The sequence below is a fragment of the Syngnathus typhle genome, linkage group LG15, assembly GCF_033458585.1.
Source record: "Syngnathus typhle isolate RoL2023-S1 ecotype Sweden linkage group LG15, RoL_Styp_1.0, whole genome shotgun sequence".
In the NCBI taxonomy this organism is placed as follows: domain Eukaryota; kingdom Metazoa; phylum Chordata; class Actinopteri; order Syngnathiformes; family Syngnathidae; genus Syngnathus; species Syngnathus typhle.
In genome coordinates, this window is record NC_083752.1 from 3,459,363 (window position 1) to 3,475,558 (window position 16,196).

General features: G+C 47.2%; 3 protein-coding genes across 3 annotated transcripts in view; 1 reads left to right on the top strand and 2 right to left on the bottom strand.

Annotated features, from left to right (window-relative positions):
- LOC133168371 (protocadherin Fat 3) overlaps window positions 1-9,778 on the bottom strand; it is a 39,546-nt gene extending 29,768 nt beyond the window's left edge. The window contains exons 1-4 of the mRNA XM_061299895.1: window positions 9,647-9,778; window positions 2,939-5,881; window positions 2,669-2,803; window positions 2,400-2,601 (exon numbers count right to left, since the gene is read on the bottom strand). Of these exons, the coding sequence (XP_061155879.1) occupies window positions 2,400-2,601; window positions 2,669-2,803; window positions 2,939-5,860 (3,259 nt within the window). The 5' untranslated portion in view covers window positions 5,861-5,881; window positions 9,647-9,778. The remainder of the gene's footprint in view (window positions 1-2,399; window positions 2,602-2,668; window positions 2,804-2,938; window positions 5,882-9,646) is intronic.
- chordc1b (cysteine and histidine-rich domain (CHORD) containing 1b) lies at window positions 8,111-11,692 on the top strand. Its single transcript, XM_061299874.1, has 10 exons — window positions 8,111-8,246; window positions 9,573-9,622; window positions 9,688-9,744; window positions 9,821-9,981; window positions 10,261-10,364; window positions 10,518-10,576; window positions 10,675-10,745; window positions 10,818-10,923; window positions 11,056-11,238; window positions 11,304-11,692. The coding sequence occupies exons 1-10, from the start codon at window positions 8,183-8,185 to the stop codon at window positions 11,475-11,477; spliced, it is 1,029 nt and encodes a 342-aa protein (XP_061155858.1). The 5' UTR covers window positions 8,111-8,182; the 3' UTR covers window positions 11,478-11,692.
- LOC133168350 (tyrosinase-like) lies at window positions 11,646-15,441 on the bottom strand. The gene is made up of 5 exons (XM_061299859.1): window positions 13,849-15,441; window positions 13,491-13,707; window positions 13,267-13,414; window positions 12,851-13,032; window positions 11,646-12,703 (listed from the first exon to the last, which is right to left on the bottom strand). The coding sequence occupies exons 1-5, from the start codon at window positions 14,668-14,670 to the stop codon at window positions 12,459-12,461; spliced, it is 1,614 nt and encodes a 537-aa protein (XP_061155843.1). The 5' UTR covers window positions 14,671-15,441; the 3' UTR covers window positions 11,646-12,458.
- Between the last annotated feature and the right edge of the window lie 755 nt (window positions 15,442-16,196).

Genomic DNA, 16,196 nt, shown 5'->3' on the forward strand with positions numbered 1-16,196 from the left:
AAAACAACCACTAGAGGGCTCATACGGCTTCGTAAACAAACACAACGCAGCTCAGTCTCTGGCTATTTCCGAATTGCTTTGTTTATTTATTTATTTTTTGGGGGTTTTGTTAGTTTAGCGTCTTAATTTATTTGAAATGATTTCCTTGTGTCACTGCTGAACGTAAACTTCCACGACACTTTTGGCTCAAAGTTGGCCTCGAATAATAAATAAATAAAGATAGGTAATATTTCTCCAAGGTGTGTTGTCGGACGGCGCCCTGTGTGCTTTGGAGATAAAGTTGGACGACGGCTATGAAACATGGCAAACTGAGTCATAAAAAAAAAAAAAAAAAGTCTTAAGGTATCTTTTTTTTTTTTTTTTTCCCTTGCAGTCCGCTGCAATTTTCTTTCACTATCTGCTTCGAAGGGTTCGGACCTCCCCCGAAATCATCTTGGCCTCACCCCCAGCTAGCTTTGCGCCTGGCTGACTTTGCAATGTTAAGGTACATAACGAAGCCGCGGGTTGTTAGGCATTACTGCGGACGATCAGATAGGTGGAAAGCATCTTTAAGTTTAAAAAGCAACTTGAAGTCTTCCGCCCACTGTACCATGTAATGAGCTTTACAAATGTTTGCGCATTTAAGATATGATCAACGCAGGCTCAGGATATAAAGCTATGGGGCCATCCTCAGTCATTTGAGTCCCTCAACATGTTTACTTGCTCCAAGGTAGGAAATTAGTAAAACAAAATGCTAATGTTGCATTTTTCAAGTGTAAACTGTATGTTAGCATAACAAGAGGGCAGGGGCCTAGCGAACATGCCGACCGGAGCCAACAGGCCTCGTATGCGTCCTTCAATCGATTGCTCTCATCTGAGCGGCAAGTCAATACTAATTAGCCTAGTTAAAGGTCAATACGGACCTTCTGTGAACACCGAAGAGCGCCCAAGACGAGAGGAGCCGCTCGCCGCCCCGCCCACGCTCAATTTTATGAAGCGTCCCGGCGACGACTCTTATCGCTTCACCGACAAGAAGCTCGCTAACGGCCGCTGGTTTTACATGAGGAGACAAAACAATAAATTACGGCGAGCCGGCTATGTATTACTTGATTTTATTTGTTGTTGCGCTGCGGCTTTGTTTGATGGCTGCGCGCTGAGCTGCCGCCGCTTCAACAAAGTTCCCCTGCGGGGATAATAAAGTTCTCCTTGACCTTGCACAAGTGTCAAAATGAGAACGGCACCAAGTGTATGTTATATAAGTGGTGGGGAGGGGGGGGATAAATATAAGTGTATATTACTTTGATTAGCGCAGATACATTTGATTGATTACATCATATCGTGCCGACACTGTGTTGTATCTCATCACGGTTCATTTTCAATCATTAATTTTGCAGTGTGTGATTTTTCTTTTGGTCATTTATTGTGTTTCGTATTTCACGGGAGATTATACTGTATCGTGGCTCGTAATGTATCGAATTCTATTACACCGAGCCTCATTTTATGACGTTGTTTTTAATCTTAAAGTATTGTATAGCACTGTAGTAAAGTGTCATTGTAAAGGCATGTCCGAAGCTGTCCCTCGTTGATTGTATCTTATTTTTTGTACATTGCCCCGTGTATCGCATTCCATATAGCGTTGCGGATCGTAACGCATCCTATCAAATCGAACCTAGGACAATTCCAGCACAGCAGCATCCTGATATTGCAGGTGTCCCAATATTTGCACATAACAAATACAGACAATGAAATGTGATTTGTTTGCAGCGGGAGCTGACAGAAAAGAAAATGAGCTCTGATAGCAGAGTGAAAGGTTTCTGCACGCTCCACTTTCATGCAAATATGGAATGTGCAGACATGGGTGGCATTTTCAGCAGGGGCTCAATGAGAAGTCCCAGGATTTCATCTAATCCGCGTGTGTCGACAGAGGTCATGTACAGCAAATGTCAACGTCGTACGCAGAGCGTGACGGAATCGCACTGCGTGAATACCTTTTGACTTTTTTTTAAACTTTAGATGGGACAGAGTCACACGGATACGGGAAAGCCTTGATCCGCATTGTGCTTCAGTTGCGGGGCACGGCCTCAGGCTCTGCCAGTGCGGCTGCCATGTTGGCCTCAATAAAATAATGATCTCCCGACACGCCACCACCCAGCGACTCAACGTCACAGCTTCCACCCAAACAATAAAAAAGTATTGAGACACAGACACATGCGTATTATATCCAATTTTCATTTTTTTTGTTCATTCAAAAGTTGAAAGTGTTATTTTGGAAAAAAAACTATTGCTTATATTAATGTGATTAACCAATATTCACAAAGAGTGACTGACTAGTTACTTTAATTCGCTTTCAACATGAAGCAGGTGATCGACTTATAGTCTTATAGCGAGGCGCATGACTCGGGGGTTCGGGGGCATCAAACCTGTGTCTTCGTCGATGGTGAAGGCGCCCAGGCCGTTGCCGCCTCGAATGGAGTACTTCAGTACGCCGTCCCTCTCATTGTCGTCGTCCGTGGCTACCACTGACAGCACGCTGGTGCCCGCCCGTGAGTTTTCCTTCACCGAGCCTCTCACGGCAAAGTCGGCAAAGTAGGGCGCGTACAAATTCTCGTTGACGTCCGCCACCTGGAACATGCTTGACCAGTTAGTAGTGGAAGTAAGGAACTATAAATACTGTACTTGGTCACTGTACCTCAATCTCCATATAGGTCAGGCTGCTGAGCGTGGGCGACCCCTGGTCCTCGGCGACCAAGGTCAGGTTGTAAAAGGCCTGCTTCTCAAAGTCCAGCTCCTTCCTGATCCTCAGCATGCCGCTCACGGCGTCCATCTGCGACAGTCACACACAGGGGTCGGTAAATCTAGACTTGATCAAATGGGAGGAGCTAAGTTGTTAGTGGCGGTTTTGCAGAGTCTTGGCCGCATGTGCATGTGATAAGCAAAGAATAACAAATAGATGACAGACCTCAAAAGTGCCGTTGAAGTCATTGAAGAGGGAGTACCGCACTTGCCCGCCGGACCCGATATCCGGGTCCTTGGCCTGGACCCACATAATGACAGCCCCCGGTGGGAGGTCCTCCAGCACTCGAGTGCTGTAGGTACTCGGGATGAAGGACGGGGCGCAGTCGTTGACATCTTCCACGATTATATTCAGCGTGGTCACTGCCGATCGCCGGTTGCCTCTTTCGGCTTTGTCTCTGGCCTCGATCCTCAGAGTAAACGTCGGGAAGCTTTCCCGGTCCAGGTGGCCGGCCACAAAGACACCACCGGTTTCGCTGTCGATGCCAAACTGAGGGACGCCGGTCAGCAAAAGATAGGACAGCTGCCCGTTCTGACCGGCGTCTTTGTCCAAAGCGGAGACGGTGAGCACCTGCCTGCCCAAGGGGGTGTTTTCAGCAACCAGTGCAGTGAACGCATCCTGGGCAAACTCCGGGTCGTTGTCATTGGAATCTTCCACGATGACTGTCAGGAGCCTCCAGTTAGACATCTGGGGGACACCTTGGTCGTAGACGGTGATGTTGAGAAAGTAGCGGTCAGTTCGTTCACGGTCCAGCGGCCGCAGAACGGTCAGCAAGCCGCTCTCCATGCCCACGGTCAAACAGTTCTCTTGGCTGCCATCGGATATGGAAAACAGAAGACGCCCGTTGAAGCCAGTGTCGCCATCTCGTGCCCTCACCTGGAACACGCTGGCTCCGGGGGGAAGGTCCTCCCGGACCAGAATACTCGTAGGCAGGGCCTCAAACTGCGGCGCTTCTTTGTTTACGGAGAAAACATCTGGACTCCTGTCATCTTGTCTCACTCGAGCCATCGCTGAGGCCTTTGAGAGCATTTGCTCCGCCATCAACTGAGCCACCTGGGTTTCCTTGCAGCTGAGCCCTCGGGGAGATATCGATCCCCTCACGACGGATATGTTCACAAACATGGGCGTGGAGAACATCTCGCCATCTGTGGCAACGACTTTCAAGGTGAACGTTCCGCTTTTTAAATTCGCCCCCGCTAATGACCTCTTCAGCGACAAGGCGCCAGATTCCGGATTCAACCTAAAGTAGTTCATCTCGTTTCCAGAGACGACCTCATACTTGACCATTCCGAGTTCGTCCATGTCCACTGCCGACAGGGTGACAATGGTTTGGCTGAGGGGGAAATCCCGGCCGATCATACCTCTGCAGGAGACCCTCTCAAAAACAGGTGGGTTGTCATTTATGTTTATCAAACGGATCGTTACGTTGACTTCGCTCTCCCGTCGGTAGGGCGAACCCCAGTCCGAGGCTCGCACAGCAAACGTATAGATTTCTTCCGAAGACTCAAAGTCCAGGTCTCGCGTGATCCTCAGCTCCCCCGTGTCTTGGTTCACGGAGAAAGGAAGCGACTGCTCACCGGTAATTGTGTGAGTGATGTAGCCGTTCTCTCCTCTGTCTTCATCCGAGGCTGACACGATGAGAACAACGGTGCCGACAGCCAAGCTTTCATTGATGGAAATGTCATAAAAGGGCCGGCTGAACACCGGGGCGTTGTCATTAGCATCCTCCACTGTGATCTGGACCTTTGCTCTCAGCCGACTGACAGCCTCTAACACTTCCATCTCCATGAAAATCTGTGATATCCTTGTGAGGCGCCTTGAGGTCATAATAACACCGGTCGACGGATTGATATCAAAGTACATTAGTTCTGAGAGGCTGCAGAAGCTGTAATTGACACTCGTGGGAGCCGGGGAGATTCTGAGCACCTCGACAACAGTGCCTGGGGGAGCAATTTCACTCAACACCACTTCATAAACGTCTTTCTCAAAACTCCCCAGCGTCGGTTCGGCCTTTGTGACCAACAACTGAAGCAACTGAGTGTTAGAGAATTTAGGAGGGACGCCCCGGTCTTTGGCCTGGATGGTTAAGTTGCAGCCATAAGGATATTTGTCCCAGTCGACCTGCCGTGCGGCTCTGACCCAGTATTCGTTTGCAACGAGTGGTGATCGATCAATGGCAAACTGTTCAAGCGGGTCACCGTCAACGATGGACACCCACTCTACGTACCCGCTCACCCCCTCGTCGTTATCCTCCACCGCCACTTTGGCAAAGACCGGGTTTTGTTCAGTCCAGGACGGGTCCACGGTGACCACCCTCAGGATGGGGGCAAATTCATTTATCTGTGTCACGCTCACTACCAGCCGGGCCGTGCTGCTGATGTCATTGCTACCGTAGAGCTTCATCCCTCGGTCCACCACTTGTACCTCCAACTCAAAGCGCTCTTGGTTGTCCATCCTAGGCCGCCCAGTCAGCGTGAGCACGCCACTCGTGGGGTGCACGGCGAAGAGGTCCACTTTGCTCTTGAATAAGTAGTAGAACTCGCCGTTAGCGCCAATGTCCGCGTCGGTGGCGGTCACACGGCCGACGCTGGTGCCCAAAGGGGTGCTCTCGGACACCACAAACGAATAGGAGGTTGGGGAGAAGAGAGGACGCAGGTCGTTAGTGTCCAAGACATTTATGTAGATGGTGGTCAGTGCCTCCAGGCCTCCTTGGGCGGAGGCCATTACCGTCAGAGTGTAATTGTCTTGAACTTCTCGATTCAGCATGGCACCGGTGTTTGTTTGTATGCGTAGGAAGCAGAAATCCCCCATCGTAAAGTTCTCCGCCTGAAAGATTCCCTCGCTGTCGCCGGACTCAATGGAGAACGTGATGTCTAATGGTCGGACCAGGACGATGCCCATTTTGACTTGGCTTCCGGCGTAGGTCCTGGCGGCAGAGTTCTCAAAGATGGAGGCATTATAGGCGGGCTGGCTGAAGAGTAGCAGCCCTTGGCCGGCCCTCACCGCCGGCCAGAATGTGAGCAGAAAGCAAATCCGACGGAAAAGAAACGGGAAGCGCATCGTGATTCCCCTCAGATTGGGCTTCATGGCTGTTACATCACCCTCATCCTGCAAGAGGAAAGCATCGCAAAAGAATAAACATCTTTCACTGGCTGGGATTTTCACTGCTTGTTAAAATTGTGAAAGTGTGACGGCATATTCAAGTCGGTGCGACGGCGCGTCTCCATTCAAATGCAGCTCGAAGACAAAGAAAAAGGCTTCTTTGAGCAAACCATACATAACATGGAGCAGCCACTCTTCCTCTAACCGCTATTTCTCAGACAGAGACTGATAACATTGAGAGGGCCATATCACATAGTGACTTTTTAATTGCTTGTATACAAATAGTTGGGTCTCTGGAGGGCCTGCACTCCCATCTAGTGTGAAATTAAACAACCAAGGAAATCTTTTGTTTGCTGCCCATTTACCACAATATGCATGTGAGGGAAAACCCTTGTGAATTTTAATGCTACTGCACCCACACTGGCTTTGCCACTAATAACTTGGCAGGCAGGTTGAGGGAAGATCTGCTAAGTTCTAGTGATGGACACGGAAGCACTATCAAGTCAAAGTCGAAAGGTAAGCAGCACTGCAGTGTCAGAACAGATAAGTGTTAATTTCCGTAAGGGGGGGGGGCAAACACTCGAACGTTTGGCTAACTCAACAAAGGGACGGTCTTTTTGCTTTTGTTGACATGTCCATTGCATGCACCACATGCGTGTGTATCCATGATCCTAATTTAGCTTAATCCATCATATAAATTGTCTGGCTCTGTTACTTGTCATAGTAACAAAAGCCATGCTGAGTCTGCATTGGCCCAGCAGTACATGGGGCAGGGTCAGCATCAAGTGGATCCCAAAATAAAACTGATTTCATCCACCGTTTTAAAAGTGGCTGTTAAGTGTGCTGCAATTCACACACGCTTGCCTAGTCACAACACGAGCGCCTTCTACTTGTGGAAACAGTGTGTATGAATGTGCCATTTATCAGAAGTCAAATCTGTGCATTTATCAACACTCAAAGGAGCTCCACGTGATATTTCAGTCGAGTCGCGGACAGGAAAACTGCTTGTGGGGATAGTTGTTGTATAAATTAGCCAAATTATGACAAGAAAATTCAGAGGGGCACATTCTTAGAAATGTGCAACATCAAATTGACTCGGTTGTTTTAAGTAACACTTGAGAGATAGGCTACAGAAAACTAACTCATTACATACATGCTATTAAAACATTAACTTTCCATAATATGCATCTTGTCAAGTCAGAATAGAGTGCAAAAAAAGTTAAAATACAAGATATTGGTCAGACATTTAATGGCGGCAGGGCGTCCAATGTTTTTAAATACCCATACAAAGATTGTATCTATGCCTGAGGTAGCCTGTCACTCACAAAGCTGGATGGGGTTGTCCTTACCTTTCTTTCGGGGATGCACTTAAATGTACATCCATTCTTATCTTCTCTGGGGAGCAAAAAAAAAAAGAAAAGTCTTCAAAAGCACTCAGACGAGCACGCTACATCCCGCCAGAAGGCAGCCATCCGCGGTCAAAGTAAACGCCAATTGTTCCAGTTTTCACGCACCTGCGTCCTGACGAGCTCACATAAAATGGATGTTAAAACATCCCGGGTGCTCTTTTATTTAGTGGGCTTCCAACCAGTGATAAAAATACAACTAGAAGCAAGGCTTTGCGCAAGTTTTTTCGAGGGGGACAGACCAGCAGCAATCAGTTCACGCCGCTTAGGGACCGCAGATGACTGGAGAGAGGGAGGGAGGGAGGGACGGAGGGAGGGAAGGGTGCGCGAGCGAGCGAGAGAGAGAGAGGAAGCGCCGACTTGAACCGAAAAAAGACGAAGAAACCCGAAAGTGAGCATCGTGTTTTATGAGCTAAAAAATATTTTTGCATTACAATATAACCTTATACCTCCAAAGAATATTAAGACTATCTAAAAAAAATACAATATCCTAGTAAACGTTTTATATGACATTACTATAATAATGTAATATTAGAGCGGACTCGTTCCAAAAACAAAACGGGGGAAGCGAATGTTCCTAAGAAAGCTTTTATTAAAACAAAACCTGACGAGCTAAAAAAAAAAAAAAATCTGACGTAATTAAAAAGAAAATGTTCTTGACCGACTTTCGCCGGGAAAAAGCCGAAAAAAGCCGGAAGTGGGCGAGCGAGTGAGGCTTTGGGCTGAACCTGTGCCGCTATTTGCCGAAAAAAGCCGAACAAACCCGGAAGTGAACAAGGGCAGCTTCGTGTGTGTGTGTAGCGGTGTGCGGCATTCGTTGCGTCTTCCTGTGTCGCGCTTTACATGTGCTTGCTGCTTTATTAGTGTCTGGTTCCATATTAAAATACATTTACTCGTCCCTATGTCTACTTTGTGCTACAACAAGGGCTGCGGGCAGCGGTTCGACCCTGACAACAACCCGGATGGTGAGTAGCTAACGTAGCTAGCGAGGATGACAATTTATCTGGAAAATTCTATGAGCCGACAGGCCAAAAGTGGAGCTCGCTAATCGACACAACTCAATACAAACTCGCATCAAAATTATTTTTCTTTAAATTACTTTTAAGAATTATTGCAGCTGTTAGTCATACTTAAGCTCGATTAAAAAAATAAACAAACGCTGTTAGCAACTTTGCCCGACCGTTGCACACAACTTGGGCGCACAGAATAGACCATTTAATGACACTTTAAATGTCATATGTTGATTGCACCATTTATCTATGATCAACCGGTGTTGTGAAAATAAATAAGTTGCCCTCTTCTCAAATTCTTCTTTGCATAGTTTCCCTACTACAAATTAAGATCACCAAACAAATGTAAACAACGAACAAAAGTTAACCTAAGTAAACACAAATTGCATATTTTGGATTGTGATTTTAATTGGGGCGGTACAATTCAGAGCTTCCTGAATCTCTGGGGGGATGAAGAATGAAGATTATTTTATGTTGATTTATTTGAGCTCATACAATGGGTAGCCTAAGCTTTGGGGTCATCCTTGGTTGCTTTTTGTTTGTTTTCACTATTCCTCCAACCACTATTGCTGCTAAAACAATGCAAATTGTGGCTCTAATAAAGGTGATACAAACTAATCTAATTCCCCCGGGCAACATTTAACTTTTTGTTTCAAGAAAGAATTTAACAAACAAAAAACCCATGCAAGAATTACTAATTTAAATGCAGCACAAAACACTTTGAAGATAAGGGCAGTCAGTTTAGTCCCAAGACTGAGTTTGTGATTTGTTTTGCATATTTGTGAATTGGTTGGCTGCCTATTGTTGTCACGATGCCTTTGTTTTAGTTAAAATTCAATCAAGTGTCTGTCTAGTTTTGTGTGATTAAACACGCACACGTCTTCCTGCGTCTTCATCTGCAGAAATTCTGTGCAGGACTCGTGTCTAATTTCCATTTTAATTGCTTGCCACTTTTCATCACAGCGCGCTACATCGCAGTGGCATTACCTTAAGGCTTGATGGAGGACTGTGTGGACTGCCGAAAGGAAATTGTTGCTTTATTAAGTCACCCAAGCAATTTGGTACTTCGTGACTTTTAAAGAAGTTATTGTTTTTTGGTCTCTGCAGGTGGTTGTACGTAGAACCTTGAAGTTACCACAAAAAGTTGCTATTTTACACGGTAGAAAAGGCGTGGTAGTGTGCCTTTTAAGATAAAATGTGATATTTTAGAGGCCATAATTTGGGAATAAAGTTGTAAGGGGAAAGCTTTGGAATGATAATTCTTTTTTTTCTTGCCTATAGGCAGCTGCACGTACCACCCCGGCGTCCCAGTGTTCCACGACGCACTGAAGGTACGAGCCCTTGAAAAACTTTACCTTGCGACTCCGCCGTTAACGTTGGTCTCTCCATTCACCAGGGCTGGTCCTGCTGCAAGAGACGGACCACCGACTTCTCCGACTTCCTCAGCATCGCCGTAAGCTTGTGTTGCTGCTCGCGCCATCGGTGTGGATGCGTGCGCCTTTACCGCCACTCTTGTCTGGCGCCGGCAGGGCTGCACGAAAGGTCCCCATAACAAAGAGAAGCCCCCCGAGCCGGTGAAGCCGGACGTGATCTCGTCGGGAGAAAAGAAAGACAAAGATGATCAGAAGGCCAAATTTAGCGAGTACATCATCTCGGCGCCCAAACCCCAGGAGGCCATTTGCAGACCCAGGTTGTCCGACACCTTAACTTGGAATCGATATGTTCGCGTCTAGGATTGAAGAGGAACATAAAAAGAATAGAAAAGGACCGTTGTATTGATTGACTTAGCTACAATATTTTATGTATTACTGCGCTTGTATATATCTTGAATATTAGTCTCATGAGGGCGTTTCAAGCTGAAATGACAAGCAGTCATACTACTGTAGTAGTTCTCTCGAATACAAAGTATTATCAAAAATTTTAGTTTTCCTTTTCCAAAGCTGACGAGATGTCACCGTGTGCGCGCCAGTGCCGACGAGCCTATGCTGAGGTTGCAGCACAAAGTGTCGACTTCTCTCAAGCAAGCTCTGGAGAAGCTCAAGCTGACTGACAACTCGCAGGTGCTCAAAGAAGGTGAGAGCGGCACCAAAGTACAGAAAGTCAGCCGCGGCTGGAAAGAACTCTGCTGGGAATTTGAACTCCATTTGTGTCGGGGAAGCTCAAAAGTTGACGTTGATGCATGTCAAGTGTCAGTTGACAGAATTATTTCTCGACGTGTCCCCACAGAGGACAACAGTGACGAGGTCAAGATCGGAACAGCCTGCAAAAACGGAGGCTGTACTAAAGTAGGTGGAACGATTTGAATCGTCATATGTATCGAGTGCCAAGTTTAAGGAAAACTGAAGTGAAACTCACTTTTTGTCCCCACCCTTCCAAAAAAAAGAGCTACGACGGCCCGGCTAGTGACTCGGACACGTGCTTCTTTCACCCCGGATTCCCCATCTTCCACGAAGGGTTGGTGGCACTCCCCACGGAACATCTATTCTTGTAAAAAGAAGCAAGTACATGTTTTATTTCCGCGTTCAGGATGAAGTACTGGAGCTGCTGCAAGAAGAAAACCTCAGACTTCAACACCTTTGTCTCCCAGGTTGGCTGCAACAAGGGCCAGCACCTGTGGAGGAAAAAGGATGAGGTAGGTACAACACTGGCATCATCTAGTGGTAGGCTGTGAAATCATCCTACGTGCCAGACTTTTTTTTTTTTTTTAGTCTGGGAATTAGTTAAGCTTCAACTTAAAAAGGTACCACTGTCTATCTAATTGAAGGGCAAGAAGGTGGTGCCGTGTCGATTCGACTGGCACCAGACTGGCTCGCAGGTCATCATCTCCATCTACGCCAAGAACGCCGTGCCTGAGCTGACCTACGTGGATGCCAACAGCACCACATTGCACATTCGCGTGATCTTCGAGGGCGAGAAGGAGTTTGAGCAGGAGATAAGCCTGTGGGGGGTGAGTACACAGTTATGGGGAGTCAATAAGCGCCACCAACATCATTGTTGACGGTGTCTTTTCAGGTTATCAACGTGAGCCAGAGCACCGTCAACATGATGGCGGCTAAGATCGAGGTGGCCATGAGGAAGTCAGAGGCCATGTCCTGGGCTCGCCTGGACTTGCCGCCGCCCGCCGCGCCACCTACCCCAGACCACGAGGAAAAAGGCGAGGACGACAGCGATAGCAATGATGAATGATAAGACGCGGCAAAACTTTGGACCATCCGCAGAACTATTCCACTATTTGTGAACTTTTGAAAAGGCACACAATGCACGGTATGATGTCAATGCTGGATGAACGCATTTCTGTTTGACTTTCAGCCCTTTTCCCCCCCTCTCAATTTAGCCAAGATGTCAGTACTGGGAAAAAAAATGGCTGATCATGTTTAAAGCCAAATAAAGTGTGAAAATTATTTTATAGACCTTGAAGAATAAGACTGATTTGAACAAGTATTTCAGTGTCCTTCAGGTGGCAGTAAAGAAAGAAATGTAGTTATTAGGAATGGCGTACTGAAGAGGCCTTAAAAGATACCACAGCAAATTTAGGGGGGGAAAAAAAACTTTACCCTAAAGATTACAACTGGCTATTTTGTATAAACATGAGATTTATGTTCATGACATTACGGCTTTTTTCACTCATGCAACTTTTAAACAAAAATAGCATTATTTTATCAGTTATTTATCCTCTGGAAAAAAGTAATCACAAGTATTTTTTTGCCAAATCTTTGAATTACCATAACAGCTCTTGTAAAATGTATCTTAAAATTAACACTTCCACCAAAACCTCTCCTTTTTATCGCAGCTGGAATATTTTAGTACTGTATTTCTGAAAGTGAAAAAAGTGTAATGTCATAATGCTGGCTGACCACGTTTCCACTCATCAGCACTGATTCAAGTATATTTCAAATGACAGAAAGTGTTAAAGGAACTGAGAAGTTATTTGCACCTGGAGGCTTGGGCTGAAATTCAATTGCTTTTACTCATGTAATTGTCTCTCTGTCCTCCTGGTGGCGATAAAGACAAGAAAAAGCAGTTTTCAATGACAAAGTGCTATAACACTGAGTGTTAAGACCAAGTTGTGCTACAATATTGTTTGCAAATAAATTTAAATAAACATTTGACGAAAAGAACGTTTTTATTGATTGAGGAATGAGTGCATGTCTACCTAATGACTTGTCATCACATGGCCCCAGTGTAGCCACGAGTTTTGTTCTCTTCATCTCTCTTGATAAGAGGCTGTCGCTCCGGAAAGGCTGAGACCGGAAATACACTTTTGCGGAACCAAGGTCGCACCGGGACATGGCGCTTGATGTGGATGACAGCGACGGTCAGGACCGCGCCGCAGAGGCTGGCGAGCAGCAGCCACGGCCACATGGCATGTAAATCCTCCACGTAGGGACGCAAGGACTCTGCTAGAAGTGCGTCTGCAGAAGAGTTTTCATTAAAAAAAAAAAAAAAATTGGTTCGAAGAAACTACGTATCTATCAAACATTTTTAGCAACTGGGTAACAATCGCAAGATAATCATGCCAACACATAGATTTGCAGTCACAAGGTGAGGCAAAAACTTACTGCCACTCAGCAGGCGCGAGTACTCGTACCCCAGCTCTTTGCTGGTTATGAAGTATTCTCTGTTAGTGTGCAGGGGCAGGAAGGGAACCATGTGGTATTCGCCGTTGTGTCCAATGGGGGCGTTAGAAGTTGGGTACTGGGTGGGGTCGGGCCCGTGCCTCCTGAGCCACTCTTCATAAAGACTTAACACAGAGGAAACAAATGGCGTTGAGTGCAAATCAAAGTTAGTCACGTAAAAAAAAAATTGGTTTTCCTTGAATATAAAGCAGAATTTTTCCAGCACGTTTAGGTTCCACAAAAGAAAATGAGAATTTGTGCATGGTGAACTGGAAACATCACAATACGTTCTAACTAGTGATGGCAAAGCTTTTGTCATCATAGGGGCGGGCGCTGGTGTGTGTGTGTGTGTGTGTCACCTGTCCACAAAGGAATGGTGCAGGAGGAAAACGGGGTCATTGGCTGAGCCCTGCACAGAGGACATAGATCCATTCATGAAGATATGCAGAGCTGCGTGCATGCCCATTTGAATGCTGCTCCCCAAGCCCGTCTGGGGGTCCCCAAATCCTAGAAGGTGGCAAAAAGTCACACAGTAATATTTAAACAGAACTTTAGGTTTTTTTTTTTTTTCCATTGCACCAACCTTCCATGGTGTTCCGAAAGCTCATGTTGGCTGTGCGGTCCATGGTGCCCGTGTCGTAATTGGCCAAACTGAGGGTGAAGGCGACCTCGGCGGAGGTGGGCAGACGCGGTACCCGCTTGCGATCGTGGTTGCCGGGGTTACGGCGCAGAGGGCCTTCCGCTCGGGCGTCGCACAAAACGCCACGGGCATTGTAGTCTTGCGCTTGGGAGCACAGTGACTGGAGATGGAAATAGACAATGTCACCACATTTAAACTAACCCAATTAAATACTTCTATAAGGCAAAAAGACGTCTAATATTTTTCAACAATACAAACTAAAAGAAAAGCAAGCGCCTTAATGGAGGTAATAACAAATTACCCTCCAGGAAGAAAAAACTGAGCCAGGACTAAGCAGAGTTGGGTCCTGAGGGTCCCGCCCCCCCATAAACTGGTCCGTGCAGACGTCGCATCCCTCTGCGTCCCTCCAGTCCCAGTAAGGGATGGTGAAGCTGTTGTCCCCGGTCATCTTCCTAATCTCACGCTCCCAGTGCAGCAGGTAGACACGGTGCCACGGCAAGAAGCCGGGCGCCCAGTGGGCAAAGTCCGCGTCAGCCCACACGTTTCCCGGCCCGCCGAGCAGCACGTCGCGGGACACGTAGTAGTGCATCCACACAAAGATGTCGAAGACTGACACGTTGGCGAAAGTGGGGTTGGAGCCGTTCTCCATCTCCCGGTAGGTCGCCGTGGCGACCACGTAGTCTCTGCTGGCCGTCTGCTTGGCCAGGTTCAGGTAGGACACCAGCTGGGTTCTCTCGGCTCGGGTCAAGTGGAACACGTTCCTCCTGAGGGACTCCCTTCTTTCGAGGCAGTTCTCCCCGAAGTAGCCGAACTTGCAGTCGGCGCAGCTGAACCCCATGAAGTTGCCCAAGCACTGGCAGGTTCGGTTGTAGAACACCAGGGGCCACCTTTCCCGGTCGTCCACCCCTCTGAAAGGGTACTGAGTCCCGTCCGGGGTGTCCGCTACCACCACATCATGGCAGAAACCCCGACCGGAGCGGGCCCCGCACGCCGAGCCGTCCCCGTCCCAAGGTGGGCAGCACTCCTTGGCCAGCAGGGCCTGGCGGGTGGCGCACGGGCGTGGGAACTGCTGGAGCCCGGGCGCCCAAAAGAGCGTGAACACTACGGCAGCCACACGCCACATTGCAAAAAGCCTGAAATGCGATCCGTCACGCTTTCGGGCCTTAAATGTCCTTCCTAGAGAGACCCCTCCTTCCTCGCTGAGCCCAGTCACATGCCGCTTGACCTCAGGATGAGGCTTTCACTGATGCCTTTAGGGCGCTCATAATCACTCGGACAGAAATTATTCAGGTTGAAGTTGCACGGTTTGAAAATCATCAATGCTGCAAAAAAAACAAAAAAAAAAAAACACGTGGGCCAGTTTGGAACACATTCAATCGCTAGTCAAGTGAATTCTTTACGAACCCATTCAAACACAAAATGAAAAGTTCATTGTGACTCAAGTTGAGCAGAAGACCCTAACCCATGAGCACGGTACAAGCAACAATATCACATCCCGAAAGGCCTTTTTTGATGGCCACGAGACTCGAAATCGATCAGAAGACAAAACCTTGATAAACATTTCTCGGAATTACTGAATTTTCCTGAGAGGCGGTTCAAGTCACATGAGCACCAAAGACAACTGCCACCTTCAACAAAAATGCGCCATACACCAGCATTCCCGCCTGAAGCTGAAAAACATGCCAATGCTACACAAGCAATGTATTCTTAGGAAGAAGAAATGCTTTGTGCAAGACTCTTTGCTCAGAGGTAATTCAAGTCCAAAAGGTAGCCTAAGTCCATTCTGTTCAGTTGACGATGCCAACTACTGGCACAGAAAAGTACGACAGTACACCTCAACTTTACTCGTGAAGCCACATTGTAATGAAATACGAGTTATCAACTCGTTTACTTTGAAAGGATGTGCGCCTATTGACTCACGCGAGCTAACCGTTTTATCCCCGGTGATGTTGTGAGCTGATGAAGAGAAGACGTCCGTGGGTGGGAGGGGACGGGGGCGATGAAGACAGAGACACTTGGATGGGAGGGAGGGAGAGAGGGAGGTAGGTAGGGGGGGGCGCACGCAGGCGGGCATTCGCTGGTGCTGCCGGTGGTTGTGATGTTCCTACTAAACCTGCTCCCAGCAGGAGAGGCGATGCTTTGTCGTTAAGATTTGCTATTTCCGAGCAATGGAGATGCTCACATGCGCGCGGACTTCTCGGACGCTGGAAGGACACCAGGTAGGTTTGTCGAAAGTTTGAGGGTGGCTGTATAATTTCGGATTCGAGAGCAATCCTGATCGATGCAATGTTTTTCTTGATACGTTTAGAGAACGTATAGTCAGATATTCCCGAATGAGGCTCAAAAAGACGCTTTTTAGGCTTCATTTGCCATTTGCATTTCGATGTAATCAGCACCTGATGTAAGCGGCACCTGCACTATTAAAATAACAAAGACCAAACCGTTGAATATTCGACTCGTATCCATAAAATTCATGAGGAACCCCACTGAGACTTGTTGGACTTGTGCCAGTGGGCTCCTCTTCAAACGTTCAGTATTGTTCCTTTCAAGTGATTAATTTGCAGGACTACAGAAGTTGCTGAGTGACAAAAATAAACAGATAAATTGACTTAAAAGCTGGTAACGCAAGTAGCATACAAAGTTGAGTGT